Source organism: Melanostigma gelatinosum (assembly GCF_949748355.1).
Source record: "Melanostigma gelatinosum genome assembly, chromosome: 21".
NCBI classification, from domain to species: domain Eukaryota; kingdom Metazoa; phylum Chordata; class Actinopteri; order Perciformes; family Zoarcidae; genus Melanostigma; species Melanostigma gelatinosum.
The window spans coordinates 5,995,329-6,018,055 of NC_136654.1; the positions used below are offsets into that span (position 1 = coordinate 5,995,329).

Genomic DNA, 22,727 nt, shown 5'->3' on the forward strand with positions numbered 1-22,727 from the left:
TGCGGTGTTAACCCTGATACCGTTTCCTGACGCGTGTCCGGGGGAGGTTGTGTGCTGACGGGTCTAACGGTGCGGCACCCCGGTGCGAAGTTGAAGCTCGTCCGCTGCCGTCGATGTGAACCCGCACAAGAGCAGCAAAAAGATCCAGCAACTTGAAAATGCACGTTTCCTGGTGACACAGTGGCATCTAGTGGCATCAACATTAACCACAGTTGACTTTATTAAAAAAAGAAAATAGAATACCAACGCATTTGTGTCTTTTTAATACTTTTATTCCCTTCAATTCTTTATTGTAAAGTGATTTTAATACAAATTATTTACATTTTTGGCCAAAGAACAAATAGATGTACTGAGAGAGAGATAGAGATTTGCATGCACATTAAATCATTAAGTGTGGAGAGTCAAAGTCCAGTGCAGGTTGAGAACCTCATTGTTTTCTGATTGTTGGTTAATCGAAGGGTCGGGGGGGAATGTAGTTTAGGGTCGGCGTTGGGCTCGTTTACCACTGATCGCTGTGAGGGAGGAGAAATAGCAGGTTCATTCATACAATATTCACACTTGCTGCATCCTAACATGTGGTGGACACCACCTCAACTGATGAAACATACAATCGTCACATAATGATGGTGACCAGTGGGCTGTGTACATTCTGTGCATTAAGACAATATATTAGACCAATATTGGCAGGGCTGTGTTTTCTATGTTGTGTTTTTTACACTGACTAGCCTACAACATCGGTGTAGACAGCGGGCATTGCAATAGCAATGTGTTAACCGGTATCAGTGTCAGCATTAAAGAGCCAGATATGATTAAATGTATAATCCTCGTCATGATTCTCTCACCGTGGTTCAGTGTCTTGGCTGGAATCGGCCCCAAACAGCAGCCACGCCACCGCCTGCTCCGGGGTCGACCTCTTTCCATACCTGGAGACAAATCAAACATCGATGTAAAGACTGCCACTCAATATTACTTTGGAGATTCTCATCCATGTGAGACTCTTCTCTGCTTTCCACGAGCAGTCACTCAGTCAGCATTTCACTGGGTGCTGTAATCAGTTATATCATATTTGTCACATTTTTGGTTTGAAAGATGAGACAAAAAGCTAAAACTTGTAAAAAAAAAAGGTGCAGAAAAACTTTTAAGTATCAAATATTCTGTCATGAAGAGTCTTGATTTTCACTCATAAGAAACAAAAGAAAATAAATAGTATGTTCCAGCATGTCGATAACAAGATTTGAGGTTACAACGGAGCCATTGGGGGCTCCTATCAGGACTTTATATGCTCTTCTGAGGAAACCCAGACTCCTCTCCTCTGCCTCATTATATCTCATAACAAGCACAGCATTGCATCGCATCATGAGCAGAACAACACTGGAGCCCTGATCGACTTGCCAAAGACGGGCTGAACTCTTGACCAACGAGAAAAGTCTTGATTTCGGCTGGAAAACAGGCCTTTTATGAGTGAAACCATGCCTCAATGTCAAGGCTCGATCCCCCATGACTACTTGTTTCTGAGCCAGAGACTTTAATCCCTCACGTCAAGCGGTGTCTGACCCAACCAGAGGACGAGAAGATACCAAAACCACTGCACGCTTTCTTTCTCAGTCCCTCCATATGTGTTCGTTTCAAGAACAGTGAGATGTTTCAAAGTGTAGTGTGGTGAAGCTGACTCACCTCTGCCTGGTGATGAGGTTGACATAATGCCTGACAGCTGCGTGGTATTTGGCCCAGTCCTCCGGGGAGGCGTTGTTCCCCGGGCTCTCCGGTTGGGGAGGGTAGGCGTCCGCGAAGCTGCTCCAACACACCAGCAGGCAGACGACGAGCGCCGCGAGCATCATCCACGATCTCATCATGTTGGCCATCTGAGGAGAAGCACCGGTACCCGTGGTATGATTTACATTTTGAAAATGACTTTCGTTGAAGCCAAAAAATATCTTTTTTTTTTTTATTTGAAGTTTCTGTTCCATTTCAAATAAAAACCTTAACGCACAAAATGCCTTTTAAAATATTCTATGAAAATACATTGAATGATAAATGACACTGAAAAATCTTTCTAGGATGCGGTTACAAATTCAAGCTGCATTAAAGTCTCAAAAGAATATCTTACTCTTTGACAGTTGTCTCCTGATGTGGTCTCCCCGGCGTTGCCCCCGTGTTGTCGTCTCCTCTCGGCTCACAGGGTTATATAGTGCGGGATGGTACCTGATGCGCACTGAGGAACACTTAACCACACCCCTCTCTCTGCTAGCTGCGTCTACAGTGGAAACTTATCTCTGCACAGTATTCTAAATAGGTTTGATTCGAGCTACATTTGTTTTTAACATACGACTTTTAGCTGAATTCTGAAGTTTGTTTTGTCAACCTGCCTTCTCTCTGTTTTTTTCAATATGAAGTTTGACATTTGTGGCCAAGTTTAATGGGTTTGGTAACAATTGAACAATTTCATCCTCTTAAAGAAGATGCTATTTGCAGCACATCATCCATGCACGACGCATTCATGGCGGCCCACTGTATGCCTGGCACGTGTCAGTATGTTTGCGACCAACATGTGACGTAACAATCCTGCTAGGTGAAGAGCAACATTGTTGGATGCTGAAAGAAACTATGAGGCGATAGAAAGTGTTTCCAAAAAAGAAAACGACTGAAACCTGATCTCACCTGCACTGAAATTATGTCTCTCAACGGGCAAGTTCAGAAACCACAACAGCACGAAAACAATACAGCTGTGGGTACACACTTGAGATAAAGGCCTGCACGACTGCACGATGGCACGACTGGCTCTGCAATATGGTGCTTGACAACACAGAGAACACATTCCTCCAGCTATCACAGTCAGCAGCTGCAGTCTCTATCCATCGCTTCTTCTGCTGCCAGATGTTTTCTCATCATTTTCGTTTGGCAAGAATATTGAAAAAGGTCTAATTTGAATGAAAGGGAAATGAATCCTTTTTTCAATTGTGATCAGCCGTCCAATTGTTTTATTGACTCCGGTCTATTCTGTGCGTGGGGTAGTCCATGAACAAACACAGCCGTCTTCCGGTAGACACAGAGGATATGGGATGTGCACGCCCCCGAAATGACATAAAATATAGACATGGGTTCGATCACAACTTCTTGTAAATGTCAATGTATTAGTGGTAATGCATTAATATGAAATGCTTCATATCCAGGAATGATTTAGCCTAATGTGTCTAATCATTAGCCCCCCCCCCCCTCACCTTTGGCCCGCTATGCACTCATCACCCCTGCAAGCATTATTCACATGGCGATGAAGCAGAGATCATAGGCTACAGCATCCACAGATCAATAATGCTATTGTGTTGCACACACTCACACAGTAGTGTCAGCATATTGTAGTTGAACTAAACGATCCATCGAGGTGTTCTGGGATCAAACATCACTTGTATTAACCATTAGGTGAGGCCATTAGGGTGGATGTGGACTGATGTGGCGCAAACGACATGAGCACACACAGCGTGTACATAAATACCTTTCAGGTCTCAAGTGCTGAGGCTGAGTCGACAGCGTAATCGGTCCCATTTATGACCGGAGCAGCGGCTCCTGTTTATCTCGGATCTTCACGGTCTGCTGTTCGGTCCGTGACGCCTGAAGTCGTCCCGTGTCCGACAGGTCGGGAGCGGGGATGTCTTTTTAGTGAGGCGTGAGGTGAGGCGTTCCGGCCTCCGTCCTTTATGTTTGCACACGCTTTAGAGATGCACAGCTGATTTTATGCAGTAAATGCTCGGTTTAAAGTGCCGCTGTATACGATCAGCCATGTATTAGAACAGATGTCTTCAACAGGGGGCCCGCGGCCCCCAGGGGGTCCGAGGAGGTACTGCTGGGGGTCCGCGAAATTTTTGGTTTATTAGACAATTAAAATATATATATATATATTTTTTTTTTCTTCTCTAAACACGAATCTTTCCATTATTTTAATAGTTCAGTATTGTATGAAAGATAACAGATATCTTCATGCATGGCAGTGGTACTAATAGGCCATCACACATTTTTCGTTTCCACATTTATGTTTAAAATAAAAACGTCAGTTTGAAAAGCTTGTATGCATGATTATCATGCAATTGACAATGTTGATATTGGCATTGGTATCAGCCATAAAGGTATGTTTGTAAATGGGGCTTTGTAAACGGCCACCCTACTCACTGTACCTTACACATGTTTAAAATAAAAACATGAATATATGAACCTGTGTATTATTTGAATAGCTTAGTATTGAATGCACAATAAAGGGGTATACACGGTACTAGGCCCATTTAATATAAAACACAATTTTATGCAATATATATAGTCGGGGGTCCCTGCTCCATCTCTCTACCAGTTTGGGGGTCCTTGGCCTGAAAAATGTTAGAACATTGGTGAATCAAAGAAACTGTCACGGTTCCATTAAAAGCAACAGCGCACGTCATGTCGCCCAACTGGGCTCCCCGGGGGAGGTCATGAAAACCCCTCTCCTGTGTTCTTTATAGGGCTGTAAAAAACAATGTTTCTTTCCCTGTCTGTCCCTAAACCCTTGTCAAAAACACAACTTGATTTCGGCATAAATCCCCGCTGACAGCCTCTGAAGAGCTGCTGGTGTTGACAATAAACAGGCGTTTATAGCGTATATGACCATGTCTTAAAGGCCGTGAGTGGATTGTGGTATTACGCATCGATTGCGCTGACTGCTTCTGAGCAATTATTGGACCATAATTCAAACCGATACCGAGGGACAATTAAAAACAGCAAAATGGAACCTAAATCGGAATAGCATGGCTTTTAACACTCCGGTGAGTTGGGAAAACAAGGGGAATAATTAAAAGTGATTAAATAAGGAATAAATCAAATGATCTCCCATTCAAGGGAACCGATATGTGTCCTCTCTGTCGTAATCACCCGTTTCCAGCTGCCGACGGTGGCCACCCTGAACATTCTACTCCAGTAATCAACCTCCCTGCGTTCACTCCACGGGCTGTAAAAGTCAATGACAAGAAACAATATGCACAGGACAAACTCATTAGCTCCCTCCAGAGTTTGTAGGTAAACACGGAGAAAGTAACAGCCCCCAGATAAGGGAAAGGGCAGAACAGTGAATGTTTTCAGTCCAATAAGCTCCAGCTAATGCACTCCTGGAGAGCAGTTTGGGCCCCTACTGAGATGAGAAGCGTTGGAGTTGCCATCAAGGCCAAGATAATGGGACCAGTTTCAAAACTTTTTTCTCCAATCTTGCTCACTTTTACCATCTTTTCCCACTGATGCATGGTGAAGATGTCTGTGACTTTATTTAGGTGAGACTTTGACATTTTTACAGCCGAGAGCGAGAACAGGAACAGATCCTGATGTTGGAAACCTTCTTACTGTAGGAATCTGCCCGTGCTCCTCAAATGGTGCTCTAAAAGCTTTCCTCACCATTTCCATTACACATGCTGTCCAAATACAACACAGACTCCTTCCTGCCATCACGGACAGAATGGGGGAAATGATTTTGCGTTTTTCTTTTAGCCTTATCTTCAGACTCGGGGAGCCGCTAATATGAGCAGAGTGCTTTTCAGGCACGATCTGTTTGCACAGGTCAGGAGACCAAAATGGGGGGGGGGGGGGGGGGGGGTTGATGGGCTGCCCACTACCACAGCACTGTAATCCATGAACATATAAATGGCTCTAAAAGGGGCCATGGAGTGCCAGTCAGCAAATAACACATTTCTCTTTAACTTTGATGTTACAGGTTTTTTCCTGCCTTTCTCGTGGGGGCATGAACACACTCTTCTTCGCAGAGGCAGTCCGAGACAATGGGTGAACAAGTCAGAGCATCTCATTTGCTCGTTTCCTCCAAGAGGATGAAAGCTGCTCCGCAAAAGAGCAGCAGCTCCTTTTTTTTCCTGGAAAGCAGAGGCTACCAATTACAGAGCCTTCCCAGCGGCTGATGTATTTACGAGCGAGCTGGCAATGGCAGCTTCAGGTAATGCTGATGAATGGCGAGACAGGCGTCAAGATTGGCCGGGAAAGGTCGCTGGTTTGATTCAGAGCGTGCTCTCAATGCCGCTACAAATTAGGGAAGACGGTGTTCTGTTTATGAATTATAAATGATACCCCTTCAAATCTGCCATGGCAAGATGACGTCAACGTCTTGATCATGCAGAGGGGTTGATGACTATGACGTAGACTTATATCATCACACTAGATGAGACAGTATCATGCGTCACAGCTGATATTGCCTGCCAGCTGTGGAGAGTCATGTCTCGGGGGGGTTGACTTATGATCTACTCCCAGTGGACCGCAATTACACAAAACATGAAGTTGGTTGTTTTTTTTCTCATTGCTGGGGAACTCTAAATGACGACAACAGATACAAATGCCCACCACGACCATTTCTTAGAGTAGAGTAATTACAGCAAATGAGCTGCATGCAACTTAGCTAGTGGGTCATCAATACCCAATGAAACCATCGCTCACTATCATCCAGGACCGCACATGTTGCTGTCCATCTTTACAATGGATTGTTCTCTGGATGAAGGGAAACTTGAAGAAAAAAAAGCACGGTGAGTGAACTAGTAATGCTTTGTTTAGGCCAACAGCAAACACACATCCCCAGTTCTGGTATCAATCACGTCATCCTCTTGCTTAGAGGTGTGTGAGAGAGCTCGTATATCAGACCGTAGAAAAACAAGCGATGGGGATGTCGGAGTAGCTGGGAGTGTCGGTGAAAGAACATGGCTGATGTTCAAGTGAACCTTAAAAGAATAAATACACAGAAGAGAACGGTCGGTCAGGGCTTCAGCCTCGAAAAAAAAAACTGTTGGATTGTTTGTGTGTTTGAGAAATTTCACCCAAAACCACAAATGTAACTCATACTGTACATCTTTTCGTGCTTATCTATTTCGTACAGCTTTGGATATTTCATAAGGGAAAACTTTGACCTGCTGGTGTTAAAAGCAAAGTCACGGAGTCACATCAGGCGTTAGGGTTCATCCTCAGGGGACCATGAATGCCTGCACAATGGCAATACTTCAAATAAATAGCCGTTGAGATATTTGAAAATACAACCCAAAAGGGAAACGCTGCTGGCGTGGCTAAAAACCAACATTTCCATGATAATTGGATTCATGATGCAATTTGACCTTTCTGATCATAGTCAAACAATATTTCAGGTCAAAATATACTTTTTCTGAAAAAGCTTAACAGCTCGTTTGATTTGGTGAGAACCTTTGGAGCCGTCACTTTTGTCACATACCAATATTACCTTGTATTTTACGGCCACAACGGACATCCCATCGGTAACATAAGCCAGCATCAAATTAAAATGTGGTGTCGTCTCAAACGTCTTCATCATCACAGCCAGTCTCCACAGCCCCATTTAACCGGCCGGCCATCTGCATCGCCCTTTGAAACTGAGATGAATGATGTTAATCAGCACAGGAGGGGGGGGGGGGGGGGGGCTCTGGGCATTCCCCAGCTCCTGCTTGTCCCGCTTTAATAAAGCGTTCTGCCTGCCTGAGTAATTACTCTCATATGTCTCGAGCAGATGAGCACAGACCTGACTGGATGCAAGCGCCACTCAAGGGCCTCTTCCTGGCAGCCCAAGCACAGCACAATTAATGAGCCCTTTATGAAAAAAGAAAACGACTTTTTAAAGATGCTGCTTTGGAGACGATGTAATCACAACTACGCTGTCCAGAAGGAGGCGGCGGTCCACAAAGACTTTCTTTATTCACTTGAAGACAGCCGTGTGTACGTCAAATGTCTGCCACTTGAAGTTTCCCTTTCAAGTTTCAACATTTAAGAACATTATTTTCAACAGAAAAGCACTAAAACAAAGCCACATCTCAAACACAACTTATTAATCTTATTCTGAAACTAACATAAAGCCACAACAATGCCCTTTCATGTCCCACTCTAAAGGGTGAATGCAAGTAGCAGTAACAACCCCTTTGAGTCAGAAACAAAAAGCTCAGATTTAAAGCTCACATGTGTGAAGCACTGCCCTCTTTCTCCAGCAGCGTCTCCACCATCTTAGGTAAGAAGGCTTCCAGGAAATGAAACAAGTCTTGAAAAACCCCCGTCTTGTCGCTGATCGGCTCCAACTTGAGCACCGCCTTCGTGCTTTCCGTCCCACCAACCATATGGGGCTGGACCTTGAACTCCAGCGGCTCCTTGAGCTCCGGCTCCTTTTCGATGATGTGAGCGGTGACCTTTGACTCCAGCTCCATGCAGCTGCCCTCCGGCCTGGAGTCCGTATCTTTGATGAGCTCCCTTCTCACTTTCCTCCTGCCGGCCCACACCATGTGCTTCTGCACACAGATCCAGTGAGGGGCTTCGGGCTTGCCCCTTTTTGCCAGTCTCGGCTTTTTGCCTTGAGGCGACTCGGAAGCGTCGCTGCCGGAAGACAGCTGCCTCTTGGCACCGACCGCCGGGCCGGCTTCGTTCTGGCATTCAACGCCGTCACAGCTGTCGTTTATCGACGAGTTGAGGGAAGCGGAGGTAGTTTCCATTTCCCCAGCGTCGTCGTCGGCCGACTCCTCGCCAAAGACGGCGTCTGTGGAGGGAGCGAGGCGACACCCGAGAACACGTTGGAAGACTCCCTCCACGGCGGAGCAAACCTTCTGAAACCACAGCGACCGGAAGCCGTCTCCCGCCTGCTGCAGCTGATTACGCAGGCCTTCGGGGAGCGACGCCAACTTGAAGGGGATGCTGATGGTCGGCTGCTCCGGCCTGGACTGTGGGACCTCCCCGTGGGGGGTGAACAGGCGCACCAGCCCCCACGATTTCCCCTTGGTGGATTTGCGCTGGTACTGCAGGCTGCGGCAGTACTTGTCGGCCTCCTGGCACTCCTTCTGGAAGCTGCGCTGAGAGCGCTCATTCAGGTTTCCAGCCACGTTGTGGGAGAGATCAAAGGGGTCCAAGAGATTTAGGGGGCCCAGTTTGGGGCCGTGGGTCTTGGTGGATTTCTCCTCCTCTGTATTCTGGCGGAGGAAATCAGTGATTGGCAGTGCCCGCCCCTTCCTGACAGATATGACACTACCGGCAAAATCAAACTTGGCATAGAAGGTGAAGAAGGCGAAGAGCAGCGTGCCTAGAAAGAGCAGACGGACATGAACATGGACATGTGGGGTCTGCAGTGGTCATGTCGGCATCGTATATACGGAGGTTAAATTCAGTCAAGTTTAGAATATATGAAGCACGGTTATTTAAAAACATGTCGCAGGAAATCTCTCACTAACAAATGACTTTTCACTTACTGAGGTCCTGTGTGTTCCTGCTGGGGGGCACAGCAATAGGCTGACTCGGGAAGGTGCAGTTCCAGCCCGCAATGACACACTCTTCCTCCTCACCTTCAAAGAGGTTCACACACAATGACTGAACTGGTTAACAAATAGCGTCTCATTGAAATAACAGCAAAACGGACAAATTAACTTCAATGCATAAGATCATCTCAATGATCTACAATATGAACGACTAATTCTTATGATGAAGAGACTTTCTGAACGAGCCATTCATGACAAACATTGAGCAGTTAAGAGTTTGGCGACTCCGCTAACGACACAAAGATGTTCTTGCACGAGGCCCGTGGAGCCGTGCAGCACTTACAGGCCATGTCTTTGAGCCGCTCCACTGTGGGGAGGACCGGAGGCTCGCAGTTTTGCAGGAAGAAGATGATCAGCAGCGTCAGCGCGTAGTTGTTGAGCAGAGGACCGGCACCGCTGGGATTACCTACACGCCACGAAGCAAACGTCTTTGTGTTGTTAACGATTATAGCATGAGCTTATTTGTAATGGTGCGGCGGGGCAGACCCCGGATCTGCACTGAATGACACAATCACATCTCTGTTGACATCTCATGGAACTGTCATTTTCTCCACTTACATGGTATAAAACTCTATGAGGGTTCTTTTGGTGAAGTATCAAACGGTTTAGTTTGCGTATCCTCACGCTCTGTTGGGTTTACACACTAGGATGGATAGAGTGCCCTGTAACATGAATGATGGGACTCTGGCTTATAGCGTGAAACCATGTATGTATTGTAGACGGTAAAACAGCCCAGACTCGTATAGTAGCAAACTTGTTTTTATGTATTTATTTGAAGGTAGAAAGCTTACTTCTGAAATAAGATCATTTTCTTTTGTTATTGTTGCTTTTTGGCACCTAGCAACACAGATCTATGCAAATCACGGCAGCCTCCCGTGCTTCCTGTTCCGCTGATCACTCGGCACAAGTGCCTTGTTGAAAAAGAAAACACTTGCAGCACGGAGGCTGCCGTTCATCAAAGGGAATAAAGACGATATGCCCCAGGAGAAAAGGTAACTAAGTGTGTGAGAACACTCTGGTTAACGTTGCGATTCTACATCAGGGGACTCCTCTGTTCTATTACAACACAAACAGAGACGTGCGTGTGCCGATTTATTGACCACGGCTTCTATAACAAGGCTCTAAAACAAAAAAAGAAAAGCATCGTCAATCTGTGTGTTCAGAAAGAGGAGACAGTGGAGTTCTACTGACATCTGTTGACCAAAAAAATAAATGACTGCCTCAATGTTTGGTGCGATACGCTACGCTCTGAGGGCGCTTCATCTTACCAGCCAGCTGCTTCTGCTTGGCCCAGTAGCGGATGGTGTACGCCAGAGGTCTCAGCCGGTCCTCCATCCCTGAACACAGCTGGAGGAAGCGCGTGTTTCTGACAGCCAGTCTAGTGAGGGATGTTGTGGGACGAAAGAGAAGGAAAAACGTACTGCAATTCAGATCGCTGTACACGGACGGAAACATTTCTCGCTACATCACATGACTTTTCAATGCAATCGCTGACAGACCTGTTGTTAATGGTGATGTCCCCCTGCAGGTTAAGCTCGCGGTGATGGAACTTGACCACGGGGAGGCGAGCACTGCCGACCACGTTGACTTTGTGCACATTGGGGACGCAGCGTTTGAGGATTGCCGCCACGAGGTCCAAGACCTCGGTCGGAGAGGCAGTGGACAGGTCGATATCAGACAGGATGGAGTCCTCGGAGCGGCCATCGTCCGACGCGCCCTCCCCTGCCTACAGAAGGAAAAAGAAGGATGGTTCAATACATAGCAGGCTACCTGTAAACTTACATGATTTACTGTGTGTGTGTGTAAAGATGCCAGACCTGTTCTGTAGTGGACTTGGCATGGGCCTGGAACACCTTGGTGTTGTCCAGGTCCAGGAAGAGGTCCAGGTCACAGGAATGGATGCCGAAAGTGTTCACAGATGAACCAAACGGCTGAATCTGGCTATCTGCAACCGATCCAAAAACATCGTATTAAAAGTGAGAGAGCGAACCGACATTTTGTCTTCGTGGAAGACGAGATTTCCGAAACCGACTCCACTACGTGCGCATGTTTACCGGGAAAGAACTCCACGAAAACCTCTTGCAGGAGTTGAACCAGCAAGCCTCGGGCCTTCTTTTCGTTTTCTCCCAGCTGAAGTCTCTCGACCACATACTGCATCTGTGCATTCACCTTGAGGAGAACAAAAAGGAACACACCGTGGTTTATCCAGAATACCGAACTGTCCATGTTGAACACCCACACTCATTTGCATAAACCAGGTTTCGTATTGATAACTGGATGCTTACAGACACCAACTGACACAGCTGAGGTTTGAGGCGCTCAAGAGCCTGCTGGAGGTTCTGAGACGCGTTCTTCTTGGGAATCAACTTGAAGTCCTTCGTTTCTCGGGGTTTGACGCGCAGCTTCAAGCCTTTCATCTGATGCTCGACGCGGGACAGCGTCGCCTGTAAGCTGTCCGTCTCGGCAAACTGCACGATGGCGTACACACCCTGTGAGTGCAGAGGGACAGTGTCTGTCAGGACGGGGCACCGAGAGGTTATTTGCATGTTACATGAGCTGCGTCTCACTGTGAACAAACGGACCGACCTTGTCTTTGTCCATGACGATATCTGAGACGGCACCAAACTGCTGGAAGTACTCCGCTATGTCGGTCTGAGAGATGACAGGGTTGATGCCGCTGACTAACACACTGTGCTGCTCCTGGGTCTTCCTGGTCGCCCGCACGGTGCGCAACGTTTGGTGTTTGCGCCCTTTGACATGCTGTTCCATGCTAGACGCTGCAGGGGAATTAAAAAATATATATTTAAAACAAATAAAGTTTCAAAGACCAATCCGTATTTAGCAAACAAACCACTGAGACTAATAACGTTACATTAACCATCTTTGGCATTTCTAGTTTAACATTAGCAAACTGTACTAATGTAATACATGGAGGTTATGGTTTTAGAATAACGGTAAGGTTGTATTCCATCCCCATTCATAGAAACATACCGTAGAGGGTCGGGTTTATTGTGGCTACGTTAGCTTAACGTTACTTACGGTTTGGTAAGTTGGCGTTGCACAGGACGCAGTGAAACCCTCTCGGCGTGGTTTTAATGTCACTGTCTGCTTCCATGATGGCAAACAAACTAGAAGTGGAAGGCAAGGAACAAATCAACCACTAAAGTCGTCTGCAAAGCTCGCGGCCGACTGCTCTCCACGCGTCCCGCACTCAAATCTCCCTCCAACGTCTGCTGTGCGTCTGTCTCCGGTCCGTCTCCAAAATATGTCCGGGTTGTACTCCTTATTAACCACCAGGTTCCGTTGAATGTAATAAGTCTATTTTTCAATCACATATTCATACTTCTATGCTTATTTCTAACTAAGTATAACAGTGTAAAAGTATTAGCGCACTGATTTCATAGCCTAACGTTATCTTTCATTTTCCAATCAGTCTTCTGTTTGAACAAAAGGAAAGAAGTCTCTAAAGGTTTATTTTGCTAATTCCAAACAAAGAGATTAAACTGACTCAGGTTGTGTGTGCTACACTGAAATAATAATAATGTTTGGAGAATCCAAACTTAATGTTTAACTTTAAAAAAGAGGGACACGAAGAGATTGATTGCATTGTGCCTCATGCATTATGAATCTTGAATAAAAGCTTAGTTCTTTTAAACCCAAGTCCATTAACACATGTGCTTCACTCCTTTACACTTGAGTAATTTTTCATATCCTGTGAATAAACCCTCTTTATTTGTCCTCTTCCTATAACAGTTCAGACCTGAAGCAACATAAAAAGCGTATTTAATTATATTTCCCTTTTCAGTCTCATCTTCCAGCACCTGTGACTTACTAAAGCAGGAACAACCGTCACCAACAGGCGCCATGAAAGAGTCATGTGTCAGCACTTTCACAAGGTCTTTCAAGCCATTAGGTGAATTATTATCTTACTCACTATAACCACACATGAAGATCCACAGAACACCAACTGAATATTTGAACAAAAAAAAGACAGTCAATTTTTTGATTCTCCCAAAAATAAAATTTAATAATTACTTTTTCACCATATTTGTAAAACCACCAATGAACATACAACTTGTCACAAAAAAATGGTTTAAAAAGATTCCCTGCTGTATTGGAGAAAAAAAGGCAGTGCTTAATTTTCAGTCTATAAAACTACTTTCTAAAACGCTAAACAATCTAATAAAAGGACCGGTTTAAAGAGGAGAAAAGCATTAGGATGAACAATACAAATGCTTTATTTCTTTGCTGCTCTTCCTCTTCGGGTTTTGGGCGGTGCCTCAACACTTTCAACCCGGCTAGTGGACTCTGCTTCGTCAGCGGTTACATCGGCGACCTTTGGCCCTCTCCTGGTTCTCTTGACGGGCTGAGCGGCTACAACTTTGTCTAAGAGATCCTCCTCTTTAGATCTGTCAGCAGGCTTTGGACCGGTTTTGCTTTCTGCGTCGACTTGGCCTCCAAGTTTGGACTTTCTACCTCGGACTGCCTTCACAGGTGTTACTTTTGGAATTTCGAAGACTTCAAACTCTTCTTTCCACTTGACGGATTTTTTGTTTGCGTCTTCTACGACGGCCTTGCGCGAGTCTTCACTGGTCACCGTGGCTTCACTCGCTGCAGGCTTTGCTGCTGCCCGTCTGCCTCTTCTGGCTGGTTCTACTGTGGTCGCCACAGGCTCTGAAACCTGGACTGTGGATTCTGCATTCGTCTCCTCAAGGGCAGCTGCACCTCGACGGGCTCTCTTGGCTGGAACGGCTTGTGAAACCTCGGTTTTTATGGAAGTCTTTGTCCCCCTTGCTCTGCTCTGTTTCATGACTGGAGCAGCTGGCTCAGCAGTATTCTTCTCTTCAGCCTCCTCTGGTACAGAAGTGACGCCACCCTCTTCAGTAACTCGTTTTCCTCTCGTACCACGTTTAACTTTGTCTGTGGAACTGACCTCAGTGGCTTTGCGGCCTCTCTTGGGCTTTGCAGCCTCTTCACTCATCTTCACAGGCTCAGCAACAAGTGGAGCGTCAGCCTCCTCTGGTACAGAAGTGACTCCACCCTCTTCAGTAACTCGTTTTCCTATCGTACCACGTTTAACTTTGTCTGTGGAACTGACCTCAGTGGCTTTGCGGCCTCTCTTGGGTTTTGCAGCCTCTTCACTCACCTTCACAGGCTCAGCAACAAGTGGAGCGTCAGCCTCCTCTGGGACAACCATTTCTATGGCTTCTTCTCTTGGTTCTACACGTTCTTGCTCTGCCTTCCTGGTTCTTTTTAATTTTTTAGCCGGCTCCTGGGATTTAGTAGTCTCGAGCTTTTCTTCTTCTTCCTGTTTCGCAGCTCTTCCTCTCTTAGCCCTGACTGGAGGCTGCTGCTTGGTCTCCACAGCAACAGCTTCAGTTTTCTTCCCTCCTCTTCCTCTGACTGGAGCAGAGACGACAGCTTCGTCACTGACCTCCGCTGCCTCCCGTTTCTCCTCAGCGTTGTTGGACTCCACCGGTTTCACCTTTCTGCCTCGACCAGATCTCTTCTGAACGGCTGCATCCAGTTCTGTGACTTTGCTCGTTGCCGTTTCTTCAGGTAAACTCTCAGTAACAGGCACCTGAGGAGCAGTTTCCATGGAATCCGCTTCTAAAACAAGAGAGGAGAAAACTCATTTAATATATTCCCTCACTTTAACACGTGTTGCACTGAGTCAGAAACAGTTTTTAAGTGATTCAGATTAAACCAATAACATGACAGCAGGCATACCTTTTGTCGCGTCAGCTTGAGGAACATCCTCACTGTGAGAAGTAGACACATCTTGCTGCTCCGTCACAGATTCTTCAGGTTGTTTTGCTTTTCTCCCTCGCTTGGGCTTCAACACAGCCTCCTCCATGGGCGCTGCACTGCCGCTGGCTTCATGGTTGACGGCCTGTTTAGCAGTTCTTCCTCTCTTAGCTGGAGGCTGCTGCTTGGTCTCTACAGCAACAACGGTGTCTTCCGCCACCTCGTTTTGTTCGACAGCACTTTTGGGTTTTTCTTGAGCAGGACTAGACTTCTGAGGTTGAGCGTCTGCAGTAACAGACTCACTTTGCTCTGGCTGAGGAGGCGCAACAGCTGTTCGTTTAGGCTTTCTTCCTCTAGCGGGCTTCACGACAGCTTCCTCCTCAGGGGGCGTGGACTCATTTTCATTTATTGGAGACGTCTGGTCACTCACAGCTTCAGAGGAAATCTCAGTCACCAGTTGAGCCTCAGCGGGGCTTTCTTTAGACTTCGCATTTCTGCCTCTTGACTGTCTAACAGCAGGCGGTGCTGTAGCGTCGGTTTTCTTCCCTCTTCTTCCTCTGACTGGAGCACAGACGACGGCGTCGTCACTGCGTTCTGCTGCAAGAGAGTCGACCGTTTTAAGCGTGTTGTCTAAAACGGACTTCTCACGGTCAGGATGTGTGGCAGTCGTTTCCATTTCTGTGACTTTGATAGTAGCAGCTTCCACTTCAGGTTGTTCCTCAGATAACTTCTCTTCTGTGCCCACTGTGGGTTTTTCCACACATAGAATCTCATCTACAGCTGCTCGAGAGATGGTTTCTACAGCATCCGATGGTTCATTGTCATCATGCCCACTTGGCACAGCATCTGCTGGCTCCTCGAGGGCAAAGACTAGTTCTTTAAAAAGGTAGTGAAGACAATGAAATCATCAATCAGCTCATCAATGTAATGCAGTTTACATAACCACTGCAAGTAATGCCATCTAATATTCCTGACATATTTCTAATCAGACCCAAGCGCAGACTTACCTTTTGCTACGTCTTCATCACAATCCAGAGGAGTTTGATCTGCAACCTGCTAAAAAAAAATAAATAAATCAAAAACTGTTTAGACAATCAGCACTAACTTTTAAATAATGCAAGAAAACACAAAGGTCTTGTAAAGGTTAGTGGAATCTATATGCTCAATCTGTGGCTACGCAGATGTTGGTCCCTACATGTTTGATGGTATATTAAAGAAATGATAAACTATGAGAGTACCTGACACTCATGTTAAAGCTCTTAACTAAAGACTTCCTGTAATGCAGAAGAGTTGCTAACATTAACTCTAACAAGAAGCTTTTAGCAGCGTTTACCTCACTGGTCTCCAGCTGTGCTGAGGGTTCAGTCAGTGGCTCCTCCATGAGCTCTTGAACTCCCTCAACGTCTTCCACCGGTGCATCAGCGCTCAGCCTCGGCGTTTTCACAAGTCTCTCAATCCCGAAGTTCTCCTCCACAGGTTGGGCCTTTACTCTGGGAGTTTTCACGAGCCTCTTCACACCGACCACATCTTCCACTGGAGCACTTTTCTCCTTGGGGGTCTTTGCTGTTCTCTTGCCATCGCTGAGACACACCAACGGGGAGCTCTTATCGACTGTCATGTCTCGGATTTCAGAGAGGTCTTCTGATGGAGTCTCACAAATCCTCTTGACTTCAGTGAGGCCCTCTTGTTGTTCAGGAGTGGTCAGAAGTTCCACTTTGATGTCCTCTACAGGTTCAGCCTCCCGTCTTGGGGTCGCCATCATCCTCTTCACTCCAGTGAGACACTCCTGGTTTTCCGGCTTCTGCTTAGGAGTTTTCAAAAGCTTCCCTCTCAGGTCCTCGATAGGCTCCGCTTTCTGTCTTGGCGTCTTCATCATCCTCTTCACTCCAGTGAGACATTCCGGTAACTCTGGCTTCTGTTTGGGAGTCGCCACAGACGTGGTCTTCACATCTGGGCGCTGCTGTTCGCTAGAATCCTCCACGGCGGGGGCGGCGCCAACGACGCTGGCTTCTTGGTCATTGTCAAAGAGGCGTTGGACCGCCTCGCTGTTGTAGCTTCCGTCTTTTACTGTAGCTGAAACACTCAGCGGAGACACCATCATTTCACCTGCAAAACATTTAACATTCAATTACCCAACTGGCTTAATGTGGCAAACCCCTTAGACTCAGTGCTTATGCTTCAGCTCTACCTGTCTCCTCCGGTGTGTTCAACACTGACGGTTCCACCACAGACGTGCCCAGACCTCCCACCAGTGTCTTTGAGGCGTCGTTCTCATCGATCACAGATCTCGTCCTCCGTTCACTCGCGGGGGTTTTTAACATCTCAGAGATTCCTGAAAACACAACACAGGCAGCTGCAATATTGAAAGTCCAAATTACATTTTAATCCTTCCCATTAGTTGGGATGACAAATAAGTCAATTACCTGTCAAGTTCTCGTCAGTCTTCGTGTTCTTTTCAAAGAGAGCGATATTGGGGACCAGTTTCGGGGCGGCACCGGTTGGCTGTACGACTTTTTGTTTGTGCGCTCTGCCCACCACGATGGTAACGGGGGAATCGGCATGCCCAGTGCTGACATGGCTGTGGAGTTGTCTCACAGGGGTCTGAGGAGATCGAGAAAGACATCGGCGCTGTAGTTTCAACGATGCCAACATCACATACTACAGTAACAGTTGACACGCAGTGTGTCCTTTGATTATAATAACAGGTCCAACAAGTTACGGTTGTAGTCGCTACAATGACGTTAATGTACCACGTAATCCTCGGCGTGTCGTACTCTACCTGTGGTTTGGAGACGGCCTTCTCCCGTGTGTTTTTGGTGACCCTTTTTTTAGCTGGAGCCGCCACGTGAGCCTTAGTTTTCCCAAATCTCACAATTTCTGCCCAGGAATTTTTGACTGTAAAGATGTAAAAATGTATTAACAGACAGACATCGAACGCATGGTCTGTGTACGGTTTTCATTTCATAATAATAAATGACAGACGGATGAAATAAGACATGATAAAACTGAATGGCGTCACTCTTTACACTTCATTCAGTTTAACATCAAGGACAACACTGACATTTTTGGAACTGAAGTCTTCGGTTGACGATACAGTGAAAGGAACAAAGACAACAATCCTCACGTAAGAGACGTATTGAGCATTTCAGGGTCCAACATACCTTTCATAGAGGCCCGTGAAATGCCACTTCTTCTGCGCATTACTTTTGCCAGACTTGGAGCCTCCCGCGAGGTGCAGGTCCTCCTCGGGTGAGTTGCAGTGACTGAAGACACCTGTTCAGTAAAGGCATCTTCTGCAACTGGAGATGGTGTGTCGATGTGGGACACAGAAAAGCGCCCTTGCACAGTGGGAGACCTTCCCCTTGCCGGATACGCCGCCTTGGGAGAAGGAGTCTTCTTGTCCTGCAAAAAAAAAAAAAAGATTCCATTTTAAATAGAATTGTAGGATGGATACGCGTCAGGTCAAACTATTTGAGTCATCATTCTCCACTTAAGTCTCACCTGTAGCAAGCCAATGGCTGATGCTCGTCGAAGGAGCGACTGTTTGGGTTTAGCCACACACAGACTCCGGCGCGGATCGGCCCCTTTGCGGAGCGGAGAGTTGGGAGGCAGACGTTTGTCAAATAACTCGGGACACAGAGAACCGCCGAAGGAAACCCGCTTCTTCATCGTGGACGTGAGACGGTCGGACCCAAGTTCGTCACTTTTACGTTTCCTGGACATCTCTTTCACTGAGAAATGAATTGAAAACATGATTGTGCGTTAATAACAACCAAACACGTGAACATAACGCGCTGGAATAATTACTGCGATTGGGTTAACAAAGAGAAACTACAGTCTCTCACCTTTCCCAGAGCTCCTTGGTGATGCCTTTCGAAGACTATCCGTTTTGGGAGAAGTAACGGCTTCCTCTTCTTGTTCCTTCGTCTCTGCCGGTTTGGCCTCTTTGCTTCTCCGTCTCACGGGTGATTTGGGCGTTGCAGAAATTTTCTCTACAACCTCACAGGCAGTAAACCTCTTGGGGGGTGTACGGATTCTCTTCTGGGGGAAAGTCGCTTCAGACCCGGCAGCATTTTCAGCTTCTTGAACCTCTGGTCTGGCCATCTCAGGGGAAGGAACCTGGATGGACCTCCTCTGCTTCTTCACAGACGTTGGGGTCCCGTTACTTACGTTTTCAGCCTCCGGCTTAGTTTCATCAGCGACAGAAGAGACTTCAGCTTCATCCTTCTTAGGAGTGATGTGGTCTTCTGTGGCAATGACGAGGTTTCCATCATCTTTCCTGACTGAAGCAGGTTTTGGAGTGCAAAACCTCGAGGTAGGCGTTTGAAGCACACTGGCAGATGATTTCCGAGGGGTCTTGACATCCAGGGACTTTCTGATCATTTGATACAGATCGCTGAAGGGGGAGGCCGTCTTGCTTTGCTGCAGGCCTTCACCCTCCTTGGTCTCCATCGCCACAGCTTTCTCCAGGGGTCGCTGGATGTTTTCATGGTTAGTTCCATCTTTAAGATGAGGGTCTTACAATGAGAAGAAACAACAAAACAGAGTGAGACGAGAGATGCGAGAATAAAAACACAGGAACCAAAACCCCTTTAACTTTTATTCTATCATATTTAATAACCTGCAACAGAAATACTAATTCGGGGAATGCACACTGACTGTTAATTGTGCAACATTATCTTCAAATATTAAACTCTCAAATCTCTAATTCAGGAAAATCACCGTCTCACCTGTGGACACTTTTTCTCCAGTTTCAGTGGAAACTGTGTCCCCCACTTGTTGATTTTGAAGAACCTAGACAAGAGACACTTGTTAACATGTATAAGAATCAAATGATCAGTAGTGTTGGCAACTCAAGACATCGGGGAGGCTGCACTGCTCTAGTGCCGAGAGATAAATATTGGGATGATTACTTTGAAGGTTTCAGCTTTGCCTCCTATGGAAGACCTCTTCTTCGGCGTGGGTGGTGGAGGGTACTCAAACCTGAAATGACAATCGGCAACAAAATGTAAGTACGACCTCATGAAAGTGGTAACATTTTGGGAAATGAGACCACGGGATTCCCATTACCCAAAATAACGTATGCCGTTTAAATACAGCCTGCCTGAACTTAGCTCCAATGTGCTTTGGGAAGTACAGGCACATATGAGGAGAGGTGGAACCGTCAAGAGGAACAAATGGTAAATATGGGAACACATAACTGTAAAACTCTTGGAGAGAAATAGAAAGAGCTGCTGGTGAGAGATATAATGAAACAGCACATTATGGATATTAAAATGGTGCGCGGTCTGGTGGTAGCAGCTTATGCTCACATCGTTCAGTTAACCGAGTCGATGTGGAAATTCGGATGAAGTGACGTCTGTTCCGTGGGCAGTAAGCACACGGTGCAAAGTGTCGCAGCAACTGATTGTTGATTTAAATATATTGCGCAACCACTTCTCTGTAAAGTCTACCACGGTACAAATACAGCTTCAATCAACAAATAATGACAATTAATAAAAGGATGCTCTCGAAGATCATAGTACTTAAGTGCAAATGACAAACAAACTCATTCGGCGAATATGGAAGGCAACGAAATGTTCGCGTCGCACTCACCTGAAAGAACGATCAATAACAGTTATCACATCTCCGTGCTTCAGACGCTCAGATTGCTGCAAAACCTCTCCGTTGACAAGGGTTGGATTCGCCGAGCTCAAATTTGTCAAAATGATCTGGGAGAGACAAACATCAGCGTCACCATGAACACAGTCTGGCAAAGCAGAGTACCAGCGTCAGCCAGTCTTCTACTTCTATCCGGGTCACACAAGTGATTCAAGCATCTACAAAATTAACATTGTGATGCGACATCGATGCGACTATTCCGTATTATCCTAGACATCCTACTAAGTTGAAACACGTTAATGTAGTCACGTTACCTCTTTATTTTCATTGAAGTCAATTCGGCAATGCTCCTTGGAGACTTGAGGAAGCTGAATACGGATATCGCAGTCTGGCTTCCTGTGAGACCACAAAGAAACAAACGTGTGAATAAAAGAGACGTGTCAGCTGAAATGTAACTGCCGGTAGGTTTACATGCAAGTGGTCCTTGTTCACTAATTACATGAATCGTGGTCTAGACGTTAAGTGAACGTGGGAGGTTAGAGAATATATATAGTGAGGAGGAAGTTGTCTTTGGTGCAAGACCAGATTCTGACGTCATCAGCAGATGTCCCGCCTCCAGGCCACAAGGGGTTCAATAGCACGGCGCAACATGGCTACACATAGTATATGCTGGCTCCGACACAACGTGTGGTTTCTTTTAGCATGCGTTATTGTAGTTAACATATACATCTTAAGATAAAAAACAACGCTAGTGCAATTAGAATTAAACACAGGAAACGAAAGGAGGTTTAATCTGAAATAACTGAAGTTACACATGACATGGCGATCCAACATTATATCCATCAAATAGTAAGCTCACCTTCCAAACAAGCATGCAGCAGTAAGAGGAAACTCGGTGCCATCTCCTCCAGTCCTCTTGATCACCACTATTTTCCCATGCAATGGCATTTTCGTAACGTTACCTGGGAACACGAGCAAACACTAGTGTCACGACTGGGCCAAGTCCTTTAACAACAGCGACGTCAGGTCAACTTATTTAACTGTTTTATTGGAATATCGCGTTTTATCGTTAGGAAGAAGCCTTCCTGAAACATGCATCCAATGGAAGGCCAACTGTCGGCGACAAAACATCATTTATATGCTTAAAGATATATTTAGCAATGTAACGTTAGCTAATAACGTTTTGTCCAACGTTACGGTTCACTTTTAAATAACTTGTCAGCAGCTCGTAGTTGGCGTAAGGTGAAGTTAAAACGCATTGCTGGCAAAACTGCGGAACCCCACGTGCAACGTCGCCACGATGGCAATGTTACAGTTAAGTCAGAAATCGATGTCTACTGACTACTACTAAACAACATACGCTTTTTAACTAGGCGTGCAACGTTAAACTAGCTACACTCGACGAACGTTATATGGCCTAAGATTGAACTAACGTTACACGATGAAACACATTAGTAACGTTTGGTGTTTCAGTCTTACCTTACCTGGAAGTCCGCTCAAAGAAATGTCAATAAACATCGACCAGGATGTGACAAAGAGTAGTTTTACTGCGGTATCATATCAGACTGAACGTACTATTGATATCATACCATGCCCTAAGACGACAGGCTAACGTATGCTACCTTGTACATACGTCCCTTGGCTTTACTCACCGCTTCCACATACATGCCGTGGTATCACTCCGCCACACTACAAACACACAGTAGCCTTAAAAAATACAACGGTTAACTTGTGTTTTGGGATACAAACAATAGTTGGGTTTTACGTTACTATATTTCACACTTTTTAGTTCCCAGCATAACATTTAACCTGAGTTTACATGAAAGGGACTATTTTGTTTACGAATTTGGCGGAACAATCTTACTTCGGTAAAGGGAATCTGATTTGAAAATGTTTGAAATTCCGCGCGAAGGATTGTGATTGGTTGAAACGTCACTATTCGACAAGAGGGAGGGGCATAAGGTTTCTCCAGGGCATATACTGGTCCGTGCTGAAGCTTTAGGCACTTCTGATGTTGAAAAGATACATTTTTTTTGTCGAGGTTTTTCATGAACGTCAACAGACTAGAATGGATCTTCTGTT

At 45.9% G+C, this 22,727-nt stretch overlaps 3 protein-coding genes across 6 annotated transcripts; all 3 read right to left on the reverse strand.

Moving 5' to 3' along the window:
• Nucleotides 1–358: 358 nt before the first annotated feature.
• LOC306794565 (peptide Y) lies at nt 359–2,158 on the reverse strand. The gene is made up of 4 exons (XM_079292679.1): nt 2,108–2,158; nt 1,675–1,862; nt 843–923; nt 359–512 (listed from the first exon to the last, which is right to left on the reverse strand). The coding sequence occupies exons 2-4, from the start codon at nt 1,860–1,862 to the stop codon at nt 500–502; spliced, it is 282 nt and encodes a 93-aa protein (XP_079148805.1). The 5' UTR covers nt 2,108–2,158; the 3' UTR covers nt 359–499.
• Nucleotides 2,159–7,683: 5,525 nt separating this feature from the next.
• On the reverse strand, nt 7,684–12,524 carry tut1 (terminal uridylyl transferase 1, U6 snRNA-specific). Of its 2 annotated transcripts, none has more exons than XM_079294004.1 (10): nt 12,336–12,524; nt 11,883–12,073; nt 11,582–11,785; nt 11,351–11,465; nt 11,114–11,241; nt 10,796–11,022; nt 10,565–10,674; nt 9,580–9,702; nt 9,231–9,323; nt 7,684–9,064 (listed from the first exon to the last, which is right to left on the reverse strand). In XM_079294004.1, the coding sequence occupies exons 1-10, from the start codon at nt 12,409–12,411 to the stop codon at nt 7,956–7,958; spliced, it is 2,376 nt and encodes a 791-aa protein (XP_079150130.1). In that variant the 5' UTR covers nt 12,412–12,524; the 3' UTR covers nt 7,684–7,955. The 2 variants fall into 2 exon arrangements, with proteins under 2 accessions (XP_079150130.1, XP_079150129.1); XM_079294003.1 differs by having other exon boundaries at nt 10,565–10,716.
• Nucleotides 12,525–13,300: 776 nt separating this feature from the next.
• Nucleotides 13,301–22,269, reverse strand: mki67 (marker of proliferation Ki-67). Of its 3 annotated transcripts, none has more exons than XM_079292767.1 (16): nt 22,130–22,269; nt 21,505–21,607; nt 20,960–21,041; nt 20,640–20,755; nt 19,958–20,027; nt 19,775–19,838; nt 18,890–19,561; nt 18,546–18,775; nt 18,206–18,446; nt 17,824–17,939; nt 17,468–17,645; nt 17,233–17,376; nt 16,378–17,150; nt 16,052–16,097; nt 15,027–15,920; nt 13,301–14,906 (listed from the first exon to the last, which is right to left on the reverse strand). In XM_079292767.1, exons 1-16 carry the CDS (start codon nt 22,161–22,163, stop codon nt 13,534–13,536), a joined length of 5,136 nt encoding a protein of 1,711 aa, XP_079148893.1. In that variant the 5' UTR covers nt 22,164–22,269; the 3' UTR covers nt 13,301–13,533. The 3 variants fall into 3 exon arrangements, with proteins under 3 accessions (XP_079148893.1, XP_079148892.1, XP_079148894.1); XM_079292766.1 differs by having other exon boundaries at nt 16,052–16,100; XM_079292768.1 differs by having other exon boundaries at nt 16,052–16,100; nt 22,125–22,253.
• Between the last annotated feature and the right edge of the window lie 458 nt (nt 22,270–22,727).

Excerpts from the sequence above, each read along its gene's own strand:
- LOC306794565 (XM_079292679.1), bottom strand. The coding sequence starts at position 1,862 with ATGGCCAACATGATGAGATCGTGGATGATGCTCGCGGCGCTCGTCGTC. Across the intron at positions 924-1,674 it reads AACCTCATCACCAGGCAGAG|GTATGGAAAGAGGTCGACCC; the intron begins GTGAGTCAGCTT and ends ATTTGTCTCCAG.
- tut1 (XM_079294003.1), bottom strand. The coding sequence starts at position 12,411 with ATGGAAGCAGACAGTGACATTAAAACCACGCCGAGAGGGTTTCACTGC. Across the intron at positions 11,023-11,113 it reads CCAAGTCCACTACAGAACAG|GCAGGGGAGGGCGCGTCGGA; the intron begins GTCTGGCATCTT and ends TTCCTTCTGTAG. Across the intron at positions 10,717-10,795 it reads GACATCACCATTAACAACAG|TACGTTTTTCCTTCTCTTTC; the intron begins GTCTGTCAGCGA and ends TCTGAATTGCAG.
- mki67 (XM_079292766.1), bottom strand. The coding sequence starts at position 22,163 with ATGTTTATTGACATTTCTTTGAGCGGACTTCCAG. Across the intron at positions 21,608-22,129 it reads TTCTTTGAGCGGACTTCCAG|GTAACGTTACGAAAATGCCA; the intron begins GTAAGGTAAGAC and ends TCGTGTTCCCAG. Across the intron at positions 21,042-21,504 it reads GCTGCATGCTTGTTTGGAAG|GAAGCCAGACTGCGATATCC; the intron begins GTGAGCTTACTA and ends GTGGTCTCACAG.